The sequence below is a fragment of the Pleurodeles waltl genome, chromosome 2_2, assembly GCF_031143425.1.
Source record: "Pleurodeles waltl isolate 20211129_DDA chromosome 2_2, aPleWal1.hap1.20221129, whole genome shotgun sequence".
Lineage (NCBI taxonomy): Eukaryota > Metazoa > Chordata > Amphibia > Caudata > Salamandridae > Pleurodeles > Pleurodeles waltl.
The window spans coordinates 1,148,656,077-1,148,673,140 of record NC_090439.1 but is presented as its reverse complement, the minus strand read 5'-3'; the positions used below and the strand labels follow the sequence as shown (position 1 = coordinate 1,148,673,140).

The 17,064-nt window shown below is 43.4% G+C and overlaps 1 protein-coding gene across 2 annotated transcripts in view; it reads left to right on the top strand.

Moving 5' to 3' along the window:
- The window catches only part of LOC138282983 (glutathione synthetase-like), a 268,746-nt gene extending 254,483 nt beyond the window's left edge, over positions 1-14,263 (top strand). The window contains exons 12-13 of one of the 2 annotated variants that reach the window (XM_069221071.1): positions 9,988-10,177; positions 13,878-14,263. In XM_069221071.1, the coding sequence (XP_069077172.1) occupies positions 9,988-10,177; positions 13,878-14,001 (314 nt within the window). In that variant the 3' untranslated portion in view covers positions 14,002-14,263. The other variant, XM_069221073.1, reaches the window with a different exon arrangement.
- The last annotated feature ends 2,801 nt before the right edge of the window (positions 14,264-17,064 follow it).

Sequence of the window (17,064 nt, the reverse complement as noted above, 5' to 3'; positions counted from 1 at the left end):
GGCGTTGACCCTGTCCATGATTCTCCACCATAGTGTCAGGATACTTCAATTCGATTTCCATAGAAGCAGAAGATAACTCCTCAGTCCCGACCCGAGCTACTCACAACAAATTTTAATCCTTTGTGCTGAGTACCCCTGAGGGGGAAAGGGGAATGGGATTGTAGAGAGACTGCCACAGAGATGATGAACGTCAGTACTCAGTCTGCCTCTTCACATCTAAGGTTGGATGCAGCACCTGCAAGAGTCACAGTCGCAATTACTAGGGACATACAACATCAGTTTTACACTTTCTACTCTTAACACTTAATTCTCTTTAATTCTATTATTTCTTCACTCACCCTGAGTTCTCTGTAGCATTGCTTCTCTCTATGAATGATAAGCTCTTCTTAAAAATGCTTATTACTGATTCTGGAAGAACTTCTCAACCTTTGTTAGAGATTGGTTTTATGTTGCTATATATATATATATATATATATATATAGTTGGTGATAATGCGTTCTCCAAATCAGCTGATGTTAGTTGGTTTCTACTTTACATTAGAGATTTCAATTACGTTTATTGCATTGGTAATTCTTGCTTGTGAAAGTTTGTTTCTCCTGTCTTATTTTGACTTCTATCAATACTTGTATTTGTAAATGCTTGTTTATTAAAGTTTGCTTCTTCTTTCTTACTTCGACATGTGTTGATAACTTGTATTTGTAAATGCTTGATTATTAAAGTTAGTTTCTCCTTTCTTACTTCGACATCTGTCTATAACTTGTATTTGTAAATGCTTGTTTATTAAAGTTCGTTTATCTTTTAAACTCTACTTTGGTTTATTACCGTTGCATTTGAAAATGCTTACTTGTTAACATTCATTTCTCCTACCTCTTCATTATCAGGAATCCTCAGGTTTCCCAATGATGGTAAGAAGCAGAATGTTGGGATCACTCCAGACATTCTTTCTTACCTTTAAGTCAGATACTGAGGGAAAAACTGTGACTGAGCTAATAATGTAATCATTTATTGTAGTTGAGTTTGCTGTAATGTGAGTGAAACAAGTTGGCATTTCACCCTGTAACTCCCCATTAAAGACAATGAGACCACACTCTCTGCATGTCCCCAAGGGCAAAGATCCTGTTCTACCTGTCCCTGAGGTGCAAGATAACTCATTAGCCGGAATATTAACAGCCTGCTCTCTTTCTCTATTCACAAAAAGGGCAGGATAATAGCTGGAAATAGTTGCATTAAAATCTCCCATGATTATAACGTTGGCGATCCCCACCTTACACATGATCACACTAATATAATCAAAACACTCACTTAACAAACGGGTATGTTCTTGAACTGGCAGAATGTACACATTGCCCAATATAAAAGGAAAAATAGGACAGGGACCCCCCACCTGCTCTGGGATTACAATGTAGCTTGATTGATGCCTATATACTTGGTATACCCATGAGAATTTTGTAGACAGAATTGGAGCTAATTACATAAACATTTTCAACATCAAAAGCAGCAAGCGCCCATGTTTCTTACAATCAGATTATCGCAGGAGACAATGCATCCAAATTTTGAATTTCCCCAAATTATTCCAGCAGCCAGCTATATTCCAGGATTGAATTTTGATATTGTGCGACATACTACTAAACACCCTTCTTCAGCAAATTTTGGGCTGAGATTTTCCCTGCGTTTAAACAGCTAACTACCCATGCACATTGAGACATAACTTCACCTTTAGATGCAAGGCCCACTTTATGATCATTAAATTTGACCACTCTAGTGCCACCATAACCAGAAATTAAAGTTAATTTAGCATTAATAGCCATCTCTTCCTGTGACACTGAGCATTCTTTAATGGGACATAGCATTAGTGAGCAATTGTTTCCCCCATCAACAAATCCTTCATTTGAGAAGAAGAAGATCAATTCCTTGAGACGTTATAAAGTCACAGTTCATCGAAATTAAATTTGCAATAACAGGTGACTTAAATATAACTGTAGATTTATTCTCTGTACTAGAGTCTAATAGTTCCACCAGCTCCAAGTCACTACTCCTTACCAATTTAAGTTGATCTACTTGAGACACGATGTTGGAAAGTGGTTTATTGGCAAGGACAGGCAAGTACCTATGCTTAGCAATAGGCCACTAAACCCCACTGGGTTTAGTTAGGTCTCAATAAACTAACCACAGCTCAGCCCTTCATAGCTTGGCAATGAGCAACAATGCTCAACTTAGGAGACAAAGACCCTCATTTTGACTTCGGCAATCTTTTTGCCACACTGCTGTAGCCAGACCTGTCAGCAGACCACCAGTGCTGGCGGTCTGCAGACCGCTATATCACGAGTGCTGGCAGCCATCCGCCATGTTACTGGTGGAAAATCGCCAACACTCATGCTGACAGTCGCTGTGCAGACGGGGGTGCATCGACAGCACCGCCATGCCAGCGGGACTCCTTCTGTCGTATCACAAGCCGTAATACGGCTTGGTGGAATCCTGCTGGTGTGGTGGTGCTGGCGGTGCAAGACCGCCAGGACCCATCCCCCCCAGACGTCCTCCTCAACCAAGAAGGTAAGTGGGTGTCTGAAAGTGGGGGAAGGGGGCCTGTGTGTCGTTGCATGTGTGCAGAGTGGGGAGTGTGCAATGTATGCATGCGTGGAGGGGTAAGGGTGTGAATGATTGTGGATGAGTGGGGTGTCTGCATGTGAGTGTGTGGGTGCGAGTATGAGGAGGGGGTACTGTGAGTGCATGAATGAAGAGGAGGGAGGGGTGATGAATGCGTATGTGTATGTATTTGAATGTGAATGTTAGTGTGTGTGTATGTGCGCATGAATGGGGGTGTCTATGTGGATGCATGTGAGTGAGTGGGGGTGTCAGTGTGGATGAATGTGAGTGAGTGGGGGTGTCTGTGTGGATGAATGTGAGTGAGTGGGGGTGTCTGAGTGCATGTATGTGTCTGCTGAATGGGTGTGTATGTGAATGCAGGCATGCGTGAAAGGGTGTGGGGGTGAGTGTGTGAACAAGTGGGGGTTTGAGTGTGTGGAGACATGTGTGTATGCTGATGACAGGAATGAAGATTGCTGTGGCCAGGTGCGTGACAGCCAGGGTTTTCATGGTGGGGTGACTGCCAGGGAAACCCTGGCGGTCTGCAGTCTCGTAATCTGGACGGCAGGCTGTCGCCTGGATGGAGGTGCTCACTGCTGGCAGCTGCGGTGCGACCACACCAGCGGGCTAGGCAGATCTGTGGAGGCTTTGTGTCTGCCAAGCCCCACAACTTGTAATGTGGCGGTAGGACCGCCACGGGGTGGCTGCTCATAATGAGGCCCAAAATGTGTAAAGCATTCAAGTGTCACAAAACATTAATACCAGGAAACAGTTTAAAAATCCAAAAACAATTTATAAGAATAGGACATATTTCTAACTTTAATTTGACACCAAAACAAATAAAAGCAGATAAGGGGAACTGGAGATATGAATTTTTAAATAATTAATGTTTTCTAGCGCATAGAAACAAAAAGTGCCAATCTGGTCATCTGGTCGCACCTTGATGGGGCATAGTCAAGGTTTCAGGCCGACTGCGATGGAGCCCTGCTCGACTACAGCAAGTGGGAGGTCTTGGTCAAAATTTTGCCTTTGGACTTTTGTTGTTTTCTTGAAAATTCTATTCAGCTAGAAGAAGTCACCAATCAGATCCGACCTCCCTCGATCCCTCTTCGGATACGGGTGGCAGGAGACCTCGGTGAAGATTTCTATGTTCGGACTTAGATGATTTTTCGGGACAAAAATCTTTGTCCAGGCCAAAGTAGAATCTTGATCTGATGTCCCTGGAGCCCTCATCGGATACGCTGCATGGGAAGTTCCGGTCAATTTTTTACTTTTAGACAAAAAGTCACTTTTTTGAGCTTTTTCTCTCTGATGTCGGACGACCCATCACAGCAAGCCGATTTTGAGTCAACATTGTACAGGAGCCCCCAGTACATCCTGGAAGTCTGGGGCTCTTGAGCTTTTCAGCAGGACGAACCTGCAAGTCAGGCCAGGTCATGTCGACATAAGCTTGCTTCACTCTTGACAGCGGGTCGGTCCCTTTTTGGAGCTTTTTTCCAAAAGTTCTCTACAATTCTCCAAACTTCTGGATCTTCTTCTGTAAGGTCTTTAAAGGTCCTTTAAGAATCCACAGCTCACCACAAGGTTCAGTTGCCTCTTGAGGGGTAGGACTCCAACTTCCAGAATGCACATGGCTCAAACTCTAAAACGACCACACAGTGGTAAGTTGGTCAGTTTCTTCAGGACTTGATGCAGGGGACTCTGGATAGCTATTTTATACCTGTAGCAAGCAGGGAGTCCCTTCTTGAAGCAGTTGAAGCCAGGAAAAGTCCTTCTTGTGGTGAAGCCCAAGTGTGCAGCTGGTGCAGTCCTTCAGAGTGCAGGGTCCAGGTGCAGGCCAGGGAGCCAACAGAGCAGTCCTTCTTCTTCTGATATTCTTCCTTGTAGGGAAGTGAGGTGTGGGTGCAGCTCTGCCATATTTATCCTTGCTCCTGGGGTGGAAAACAGGGGGGTGTGATTGTCCAATCACAAGCAGGCTCCTTTCCCCTTTGATGACAACTCCCTAGGAAGTGTGGCAAAAATCAATCCAATGATCAACATTCTTCAAAAATCCAACATGGCTGAAACATATATTTGGAGGTTAGATCTGGCTGAGCCCACCCACTGGTGTGGCTAAAAATCCTAAACACACCTCTCTCATGCCCTCTCCTAATCTAATCAAGAGGGCACCTAATTGTCTGGGATTTCAGGAAATGGGGGAGGTCCTCAGCTGCTCCAAATATCCTTCCCTGCCTTTGAAGACCAGTTTGGCTGCTCTCCCCCATCCTGTTTCACCACCTGCTGAGGCAGATCTTCTCCCCCTTACATATCCTTTGTGTTCAGCCTAGGACACTTCACACTCATCAAGGCAGCCTGGCCAGGCTGCCAGAGGTGGGCCAATCAGAGAAGGGCACTACAGAGCTGAAGATGGCAACTTTCAGGTGGCACATAGAGCAGACTCATATTTACAAATAAGATAGTTTAATACTTTGAAAGTACTTTTAATTGCAAAGTCGATTTTGTATATAACCTTAGTTTAAAAGCAGCCAGCAAGGCAGACCTGCCTTTAAAATGACACTGGGCACCTCAGCAGTGCAGCTATGGGTGCACTGCCTATGTTGGGGTTCCTAAACCTACATGCCCTATCACATACTAGGGACTTATAGGCTGGTTGATACTGCCAATTATTATTAGTTTAATTTGCATATCCACTTTACACAGACCACTGGCCCTAGGACTGGGAAGCAGTACCCAGGGCACAGCCAAGAGTCAGTCACCACCAGTTTCTGTCCAAAAAGTTTGAGGGGGAACAGGGCAAAAAGGAGGACTTTCCTACACGGAGATTTAACACAAAATATTGCTTTGAAAAGAAAGAATTGTCCTGAAATACAACAATAAAGTCTAAATATGTAATTTCTTCCATTCTATTTTGTGATATATTCTGTACAACATGATGATGTTGATAACCATTTTCAACTTTCTCTGATTCTCTGTGAAACACAGAATCAGATAAAGTTGACTTCAATCCCACTGGTGGTATCATTATTTCATTTTTTAAATCGTTCATGTCCCATTGTACATAGGCATGAGGTACTGAAACCTTAGTCTCCAAAGATACCTTTTGTACTTCCTTCTCCGGAATACCATCCCTTCCAGGTCCTAGCACCAACACCTTTGCTGGCACATCTACTTTTACATTATTTGAGTCACCAAAACTCCCAGCAGAGACCATTAATTGATTCTCCAGCTCTGTATTGGACTGTTCCCTTTCCCTGTGGACCGTTGATCATAAAAAGGTGAGGTCTCCTCCGTAAATTAGATTTTTCTAACTTCTCTTCTACTTAAACATCTTAATTTCCTTTTAGCCATTTTTCTATCTTCCTTCTTTGTTTTTCCACGGCGTGAAACTAACATAGATTGTTTTTGAACTACCTCCTTCAAAAATCCCTTTGTTTTAAAAATGGGAAAAACTTCAGATCCCGATTGCATATAGGAAATTTGTATTTCCCCGAAGTCGCTTTTAAAGAAGTTCAAGGATAAGGACTTTTCTCCATGAAGCAGAGCTCTAATGACAATGGATCTGCTTCCCACTTTTTACTTGACTTATTAGTAGGTGTTCATAATTGTGATGTGGGACAGCCAACTTGAAGTGCTATGTCAAGTTTATTAATCACATTAATGGGACCTGTCTGCGTAAGAACAGATACATCAATTCTCCATACATTTCATTGGAAGTTCTTTTAATATTACTATTAACATTTTCTACACGTGATCAGAGCTATCAGTAGTTCTTTTCAACAATTGCAAAATAGAAGACAACATTCTCTCAAGGCACTGGAGAAGTCTAAAAAACCAAACATATGGGGTCATTACGACCGCCAGGGCTAAAGTGGCGTCCGTACCGCCAACAGGCTGGCGGTACGGAGACCCATATTATGACCGCGGTGGTAGCGCCGCGGTCACACCGCCGGGGCCGGCAGTTTCCCGCCGTTTTAGCCCCGACGGTGATAATCCACCAGGGCAGCGCTGCAAGCAGCGCTGCCCTGGGGATTATGACTCCCCTACCGCCAGCCTGTTTCTGGCGGTTTGCACCGCCAGGAAGAGGCTGGCGGTAAGGGGAGTCTGGGGCCCCTGGGGGCCCCTGCACTGCCCATGCCACCGGCATGGGCAGTGCAGGGGCCCCCTAACAGGGCCCCATGCAGCTTTTCACTGTCTGCATTGCAGACAGTGAAAAGCGCGACGGGTGCTACTGCACCAGTCGCACGGCTGCAACACCGCCGGCTCCATTAAGAGCCGGCTCCTTAGTTGCGGCCGCATCCCGGCTGGGCCGGCGGGCGTAAACTAGGTTTGCGCCCGCCGGCCCAGCAGGAATGTTGTAATGGGGACCGCGGGAGTACGGCCGCACGGCGGTTACAGCTTGGCGGGCGGCGGTAACCGCCCGCCAAGGTATTAATGACCCCCATAGTCACCAAAAGGATTTGTTGCTGGATTAAACAAAGGCTCTGAACCTAAACCTCCAACAAGACTCGGCATTGATGAAAGGGTAATGCTGGGTGTACTACAAAAAAATTCCATTGACTTTTTCTTTCTCTGCAGTGTGTGCCCAGCACTTTTAATGGACAAAGATGTTGAAGAAGAAACAGACTTACAAGGTGATATCTCTGAAAGGGAATGCGCTAGTATCATACGGGCATTACCAGGACAAGCCTCTTGTAGAGCATGATTTTGACGAATGCAGAGACCCGGATATATCTAGTCAGGAGGAGCCATAATTAAAATGCTGTTTGATGGCTGCAAATAGGTCATTATCTATGGAGGCAAACGCAGTGTTAGTTGGAGCCCCACTACAAACAGAGCCAAGAAGGTTATCTTTTAGATCCGCCACATAATTATCTGACTGTGGATTTATTCTATTACAGGTAACTCCTGGCAAATCTCTCCAAGAAAACAATTCCACTTCCATTTTCTGTGCTCCTCTCTTGATCTCAAGAAGTAAGATTGAATTGTTGAATTCTTCTTTAAAATACCCAAATGCAGCACCTTTTTCTTAATCGGTTGGATTTGGTCTTTTGGCAACACAATGCAGAAATTTGTCTTCCATATCTCAATTTATTTGTTTTGCTGCCATAATACAACCAACCAGAAATCAAAGGCAACAGTGACTGCAGCGATAGGCCACAAATAATACCTAAAGTGTAACTCACTGCAAGCCGCACGAGTATTAAAACTGGTCACTTCTGCAGAGTGCCATCCTTGCTAAAACTGGGCAAGGAGTCGCAACTCATAGAGTAGCAAGGAGACTCAAACTCATCCACAATGGAGTACAGCCACTTGCTTGTTTGCTTAAGTGATGAACCACTTGAAAAATAGAGATGTGTTGGTCCTCGTTTGCAGACCCAACTTGCAGAATAGTATTGTTCCGGATGCTCTGGTAAGGTGTGCCTATGACCATTAACAGGCAAACCAGGACTCTGAAGAAACATATCCACCTGACAACATTGGTATGATTGGAACCGGAAATTACATAATGGGAAGGGTCACCATCTTGAATTGAGGAGCTTGAATTAATCTTAAAGAAATGGATGTTATATTGGATTGGTAATAATGATTACAACATTTTCTAGAAGGTATAACCATTACTTGTAGTGTTCAGCCCCCTCCTTCCACATGCTTCCCAAGAGTGCTGTAAGAAATACCCTTGCCCAACCAGCAGGCTGGCCGATAAGCATTGCTAGCACCCAATGTGGAGGAGTGACCCAAAGCAACAAGATGGCCTTTAATAAGGGCATGCTATACACCCAGTCACAACTGCTCTTTGAAGAAGACACAACAGCAGCCAAATTGTCCCCAGGCCCATCACCTCTTGAGTCTCAGCCTCTGAAGGGGCCACCAGGGGTACTCTCTTCTGTGTTAGGTGTAACACTATCTAAGTTATTTTGAACTTGTTTGGAACGGTTCCCTTTCAAAAATAATTTTCTGGCTGTAATGCAGGCAGATTTAGTACAAGATGATTGCCCTCACAGCAGGTAGTGATGATAGAACTCCAAGGAGGAATATCCAAACATGGGCAGAATGAAGTGTGAAGACACTGCATTTGGCTGTGAACTCAGCCTCCTTAGGCAGTAATCTCAGATGGATAAAAGGGAAGTCTCTGCCAAGAAACTTCCCCATCTTCAACAATAGAATCTGCAGACTCACCCACTTTCTCCCACCATTTACCAAATGGCAGTTCTATGGAAAATCTAATCAGCAATCTCCTGCTAATAAGGTCTTCAAAGATTTTTAAGGGCTACCTCCATCCAAACTTCAGTGCTTGGGTCCCCATCCTCAGACATTAGTACTTCGAGACCCTCAAGGTTGAATTGCCACACTACAGAAATATTTAATTGATTGATTGAAAGCAATATACATCAGTTGCCTTGAGGAAGCTCTATCCATCCAGAATCTTCTGCCACAACAAAACCAGGAACCATTCAAAAGTGCTCTTACTTTTCACATAAACCATCTCCACATAGATCACAGTTTCACTGTCATGTATGTACCACAGACACATGTCATGTACTGAAGCACACATATGATGTAGGAATAATGGTCTTGTAGTACAATGGGGCAGAACTTTTAACCAGGTGAGATCAGTGGGACATACTATTTTCTGACAGAAAAAAAGGGTCTGGCCAGGGCTGCTAATTCAAACAAAATTCAGTGCACTACCATCACAGCTTTATGGTTTCAAGTCAGATCATGGACAGTCATCCTGTGTCATTAGAAAAGGACAATCTTGGTGTTCCTCTGCAGGCCACAGAACCATTTATGGACCTTGGCAATACCAGGGATGGCCTAGGCCATACCACACATGCTAATTTAGTGCAATACTGGTAAAATCAAGATACCAGTTTCACATTAATTTGGGTCAGTCGGGGTTGGAGTACAAGTCTGTATAAAATGCAGGGAACATTCCTATCTCAACACATAGCCTCTCTCACACTGAACAATTAATTGCCAAACAACATTTGTTCTAGTAAGAAAAAAACAGTTGAAGATAGATTAATCAGAGAGGCTTCAGTTTGCACAAGAAACCTCCTTTGCACACTGCTACCATTCTTAAAGAAAGGTCCAGGTCCCATTGTATTATGACATCACTCCAAGTTTATGCAGTTTTATGTGTCTTCTGCATGCAGGAAACCATTTCCCATCAAGGGTAAACTAAGTATAAAGCCCTGATTATTTTTGGTGGAAGGTTGATTTTCTAAACAAAGTTTATTATAATTAACTTTAGTATTTTGCTGATTGCTGTGTTTGCTGAAACACGTATTCTACTTTAATTTTCAGAAGTTCTGTGTTCAGTATTATTTATGTGGGTGAAATGTATTTGTGTATTTGTTATATGGACTACTGCTACTTTATTTAACTTTTTTATGTTTTAAGGAAACAATTTTTATGGTGATGAAATAAAGCACATTTTGGGACATACTAATGGCCATCTTGGCAGATCATCCTACATACTTATGGAAAAACTTATGGCAAATCCAATAAAGAATTATCTGTTGAAAACAGGAAGTGATTTAACGTTATCCAACTGCATCTCTGAACTGGGTATTTTTGGAGTATATATCAGGTATGGACCAATTTAAGATTACTGTGTTCCCTACCTATATATATAGTATGTTTTACAATGTGTTTGTTATTACTACAATGTTGAACTAACACAGTAGCCTCTCAACCCAGTTAATCTAATTCAGGAAAAAATCTGTTTAATCTCAGCCTGGAAGAGGCCACCTTAGCATTAAAAAAATGACACTACGGTGCCGCTAAAGTGGTGCACTGGGCTCTCAAATCTTCCCCTTAGTCTTCTGAGTCCCAACGTTTCAGGATTTCTGGAGCAACTTTTCTGGGTCATTTCTAAAAATCCCAGGGCAGCATTTAGGGGTCAGGGCTCACTCCAGCAGAGACCGCCATTATTGTCCAGGCCCATTGCTACTGGTTAGCCAGTCACTTAAGGGAAAAGGCCTCTTGTTGTGTCTCTGTCGCCACACATTAGATCAACCATCCGACCATTGGAGTCCACATCTTTGTCCAGGATGGAAATGGAGCAGGACCACTCCTTCAGAGCTCACCTCAGTCACAGGCAACAGGTCCAGTCCATTTCTGTTCTCCACTGGCCCAAAGATTTTTCTAATGGGGTACCCTGGTGTGCCACATTTATGCCTGGTTTCTAGCTAGTGGATAGGTGACTCCTGGGAACACCCAGAACTAATAGGGTAAAAGCCCAGTTTTTCAGTTGTTCCAGTTTATGTTGCTGGAAACAGGCCCAAAATTAGGAATGGGCATATTTTGTATTACGCAAAATAGCAGCAAAAGTACACAAAATTTCCACATTTACACAATTTGCATTTCACACTCCATAAAATGGCCCAAATGCTGCCCATATTTAGATTTGTAGATTTAATCTCAAAAAGTACCAGAATGGTCTGGTCTGGGAAAAAATGTACATGAAATGTTTGTGGATTCAAAACCCCACTGGTTGCATTTGTATGTATGGTTCATATCTCAAATACCCGAATGGTCTGCTTGTGTAATAGTATCTACCTAAAATGCATCACTTTGCAAAAAAAAATAAACAACCCACAAGGTACAACTTGTGTTAAACTTTCTCCCTGAAACTAAGCAATGTGGCATAATTGCACAATTTCAGTAATTTTTACACAAAATTACCAAAATTATGCCAATGACTCTTGTGTAGTTAATAATTTGCAAGTCTTACCCTAAATGCCATGTGAAAGGGCATTTTGAAGATGGCCAAAATCTTCAGTCAAGCTAAACTTGAGCTTTGAGTGTTGTGGGTATCTAAGGTAGTGCACTAAAGTAATTACTAGTGTCCTCCCACATCGAACATTAAACTCCAGTTGAAGTAAGTGCTGTAACCAAAAACATATCTAAAGACAGGGGTCTGGCAGGAAAACAGAATTATCCTTCAGCAACCAGGCAGGGGATACATAACTATTGATCGGGCATTCCATTCTCTCCCATTCAAATGCAGCAAAGTGTTATATGTGGCTCAGGCAAGGTTTGACACTGTGTGGTCAATACAATGTCCACAGAACCCACTCTGCATATTCATTTAAGCTCAAAGGAGGTCATCTCTGCCTATTCAGGTCAGCTTATAGTGTGATTATGAGAGGAATTTCACACTTTTTTCATACATCTTTCTGGACTGAGTGTCAATGCAAATTATCCTGCAAGAACTTCAGTGAAAACGTTACTTTAAAAAAATCACTTTTCAGTGATGTTCATTAAGGAAATACACTTCTCAATTGAATTGGACTTTTAATAACTAGCTCAGTGGTTCCCAACCTGTGGTCCGCTGACCCCCTGGGGTCTGTGAAAAATTCCCTGGGGGTCCGCAGGTCTGGATTGGGAGGAAGGCAATTCTCCAGCTGTTGCCACTGACAAACATGTGCATGTTTTTAAAAATGTTTTGCTTCTTTTGTGCTGCAGTTTTAAAAGCAGCTTTCGGACAAAATAAAAGCATCAATAATACTCTAGTGATTAATATTGTACCTGCTGGAGAGAGATGGAAATTTTGTCTAGTGGTAGTTTTGACTCAAAGATAGCAGAGATGGTCAATATGCCTGCTGCAAATAACATGTATCAGGCAAAGACTGGATTTTATGTTCATAGCACAGTGCTTTTGTCACAGATGCTTTTGTTACTGTGCAGTACATAAGTTACAATCATAATCTAATACAGTGAGCTATAAACTACCATTAGGAATCTGCATGGTCAAGCCACAAATTGGAAAGTTGTCTGTTTTCCTAGACTAATTCTCCTTATGCTGCTAAAAAAGTTTTTTTGCATAGAAATACATTCTTATTATTAAAGTCAACACTAACCACTGTGTAGTGTTCTGAATCCTGAGTTTGTGCTTCTCCAGACCAAGCACTCTTAGAAAATGCCTATGAGCGGGAATAACGATAATCCTACCCCTGGTTGTCCCCTGTAAAATGCTCTGACACCCTACACTGGTATGAGAGGTGCTATAAAACAATTGGATTACATGTGGCAGAGAGACTGTGAAAGATGAGAGGCCCTTATGGTTTTACTTATTTTCCCCACCACATATTTATGTGAAAAAACTTTCTCAGATCTTAAATACCTAAAAAATCAAAACAGAAATCCCTTGGGAAATGTTGAATCTGACCTGAGGATTCTGGTCTCCTAAATATAACTAAAACATTGGAAAAGCTAGTCGCTGAGTTGCACCTTTCCATTACAATGTTGATCTTACATATTTTTTCAACATCAAATAATTATATCTATAGTAATTAGATTATTTGTGAGTACTTGTTTGTGTATTTGTTTTGCGAAATACTATTTCAATGTTTGAAATTTAAATTGTACAAGTTGCTTGGGCGTCCCCGGCTTCCAGTAATGATTCAGAGGGGGTCATCAGGAGTCAAAAGGTTGGAAACCACTGATCATGCTGACTACATTCCTGAGATGTAATACTCTCATTTTCTACATAGGACAGGTAGACCTGCCAGTGAAAATAGCTTTTAGGGCCTTATCACTGTAAAGACATGACAATAATATGTTTCTATCCATCTCACTTTCAATTACCATGCACCCTACTTTGAGGACTACAAGAGGACTACAAGACCAAAAAAGGGGTCATTTTGACAGAACGTGCTGCATGTGTTACACAGCAGCAGTCAGACTATACTGTGTAGGTTAAAAAACATTCATGCGAAAACAGTAGGTGCACAACAGGTGTTGCAGTCTCAAAGTGGCATTTAGCTTTCAGGACCTGAAGCTTTTTCTACACCATATAATACAGACTTACAGGCAAGTTAAAAAAGTCAATTTATCATTGTTTAAATGAGGAGAACAGGAACTTTACTCCTGGGTAGGTAAAAATTCCAGGGTTACCACACAGAAAAGGTGAATTTATGACAGTACTTTATTACGTTATGCTTCAGAGGATAAGTCATTCATATGCAGTTTTGGACTTTTCATGTACTGATTATATATATTACACGATTAATGGGGAGTATGATATAGAAATCTGTATGTTAGAACTCAATAAAAATGTTTCAAAACATGAATAAAATCCAAACAGAATTATAACATGCCAGTTTTTCCAATGTAAACATGTTTTTTCTTAGGTTCTACAGCTTTTCTGCTTGTCAAAAGTCTTGGATAGCTCTACTTCTCGTTTGCTGATGGTGTTATTCGCCAACAATAAAATTATGGAAATTGCACAAGAATATGGGAACATATTTAAAATAGAGTTGTAATTGAATTTTCTTATGTTCTAGACAAAGTAAAGATATGATTCTAAATGAGCAAGTTGGGCACCTCCTGCGTACCAAGTCCACAGAACATGCAGATGGGGGAACATTATCTGGAATATCTGTCATGGATTCTCCTTACTTAGTTTGAAGGACTATTTAAGAAAAGCACAGTAGCCTTCTCTGGACTTGTCAGCAGTGAAAAGATTGGCCATCCAAAATGTTTTAATTGTAATAAAAAAATGATTACAAAAATGATTACAAATTATATATTTTATTGGGCATCTTTGGTTGCGAAGCACATCCTAGACCATATAATAATATTTTCATATTTTACAGTGATCTTACAATACATACAGCAGTAAAATGTGTATATATCACACCTTGTTGTCTGCATAAATTGCACCTTTCTACTTTTGTCTTGCGTTTAAATGTTTTTTCTTTCTGAAGAGCAGCTTTAACTTGTTTAAATATGTAGGCAATACTTGTTCTACGTACCTGGGTGGGGCACACATATTTGGGGTTATGCAGAATGTAATAGATTAGACGAGTAAGCTTTTATTGAGTTTTGACAAAAACACCTGTTGATTAATAAACAAAAACATGAAATTAGGCAACTGGAAAGAGTGGCTGTTTGCAGAATGATTTACAAGCGTGTTCTACTATAGCCCACAACCTATTAACCTATGATAAGCCAACTGTGATCTGTTGGCTAAAAGCCTGTTCTCTTATGAGAGAAACTATATTTATTTAGCTTCATACAGAGTTCTAGTGCCCTTTAAATAGCTACTCAACTTTGATGTGCTGAGTGTAAGGACTTGAACAGTATGCAGAAGTACCACATAAATCTGAATCAATGGCATAACAGTGGTTGGCTACTGAAATGTTTGAAGAGTGTCTGTAATCATGAAAATGACAGTGTGAATTGATCACAACCTCCTGAGCTGTAGTAATCAATCACTCATTGGAAGGGCGCGCTACTCACCCGCAAGGGTCTCAAGGCGCTGGAGAGGGGGTGGGGAGTTGCTACTGGTCGAAAAGCCAGGTCTTGAGGCATCTCCTGAAGGTCAGCATGTACGGGGTCTGCCGTAGTTGGATGGGGATGGTGTTCCAGGTCTTTGCGGTGAGGTGGGAGAATGATCTGTCGCCGGCTGTAGTCCTGTGGATGCGTGGAACAGTGGTGAGGGTGCGGTTGGTGGAGCGGAGTTGAAGGTTGGGGGTGTAGAAGGTGAGTCGTTCGTTGAGGTAAGCTGGGCTGGAATTGTGGAGTGCTTTGTGGGCGTGGGTGAGGAGCTTGAAGGTGATCCTCTTGTTAATGGGGAGCCAGTGTAGGTCTCTCAGGTGGGAGGCTGAGAAGTGACTGCGGCTTGGGATGTTGAGGATGAGGCGTGCGGAGGCAGTCTTTTCTGGAGTTTGGCCTTGGTTCCCGCGTAGAGAGCGTTTCCGTAGTCCAGTCTGTTGCTTACAAGGGCCTGGGTGACCGTCTTTCTGGTTTCAGTGGGGATCCACCTGAAGATCTTGCGGAGCATGCGAAGGGTGTTGAAGCAAGATGATGAGACGGCGTTGACTTGCTGGGTCATGGAGAGTGATGAGTCCAGGATGAATCCCAGGTTGCGTGCGTGGTAGGTGGGTGTTGGTGCGGTTCCTAGTGTGGCCGGCCAAGGATGAGGATCTCCATCTTGTCCGAGTTCAGTTTCAGGCGGCTGCTCTCCATCCAGTTGGCGATGGCCTTCATTCCATCGTGGAGGTTAGTTTCAGCAGTGTCCTTGGTGAGTGAGAGGATCAGTTGGGTGTCATTGGCGTATGAGACGATGTTGAGGTTGTGTGATCGGATGATGTTGGCGAGCGGTGTCATGTAGACATTGAAAAGGGTTGGGCTGAGGGAGGATCTTTGAGCAACGCTGCAGATGGTCTCAGTGGCTTCAGATTGGAAGGGAGGGATGCGGACTCTCTGGGTTCTGCCGGTGAGGAAGGATGTAATCCAGTCCAGGGCTTTGTGGTGGATCCTTGCGTTGTGGAGGCGTGTGCATATGGTGTGGTGGCAGACAGTGTTGAAGGCGGCCGAGAGGTCTAAGAGGATGAGGCCTGCAGTTTTGCTTCTGTCTATCATGGTCCTGATGTCGTCGGTGGCGGTGATGAGGGCAGTCTCAGTGCTGCGGTTGCTGCAGAAGCCGGATTGAGATGGGTCCAGAGTGTTGTCTTCAAGGAAGTGGGTCAGTTGACTGTTAACGATCTTTTCGGTGACCTTTGCCGGGAAAGGGAGCAGGGAGATGGGCCATTAGTTCTTAGGATCTCTTGGGTCTGCCTTGGGTTTCTTTAGTTGGGCGTTGATTTCGGCGTGCTTCCAGCTTTCCGGGAAGGTGGTGGTCACGAAGGAGCTGTTGACGATCATTCGGAGTTGGGGGGCGATGATGGAGCTTGCTTTGTTGAAGACGTGATGAGGGCAGGGATTGGATGGTGAGCCGGAGTGAATGGTGTTCATGATTTTGATGGAATCATTGTCGTTGATGCGGGTCCAGGACAGCAGGAGGTTGGTGTGGCTGTTGTCCGGTGAGTCGGGGTTTGTGGTGACAGCGGCTGTTGTGGGGGTCGAAGTATTGAAGCTGCCATGGATGTCTGTGATCTTGCGGTGTAAGAAGGTGGAGAGGGAGTTGCAGAGGTCTTGCGAAGGTGGGGTGTCATTGGAGCAGGATCTGGGGTTGGCGAGTTCCCTCACGATGTTGAAGAGCTCTTTGCTGTCTTGTGTATTGTTGTTGATGTGTTCCTTGTAGGAGGATCTCTTGGTGATCCAGATGAGCTGGTGGTTCCTGCTGATGGCGTTCTTGAGGGCAGTGTAGTTGGTCCCTGTTTGTTCGAGGCAACACTTCTCCTCGAGTTTTCGGCACTCCCGTTTGGAGGCCTGGGGGGTCGCGGTGAACCAGATGGCCTTAGTGTTTGTTGGAAAATGGGTTATTGGTAAGGGCAGGTAGGTAGCTAGTTTACCTTCACACTTAGTCGTTTTTCTGAAGATTTTCTTCAGCGGGACGAACCTGCCAGTCCAATCCGACCTCCTGAAACCCTTCTCTGGATACGCGTCGCGGGAATCCTCTGTGGAGATTTTTACCTTCGGACTTGGTCGTTTTTTCGAGGTGAAAATCCTTCAACTGGGGCAAACCCAGATCTTCCTCCGACGTCCCTGGAGCCCTCCTCGGATACGCTGGCTGGGAGGTCCCGG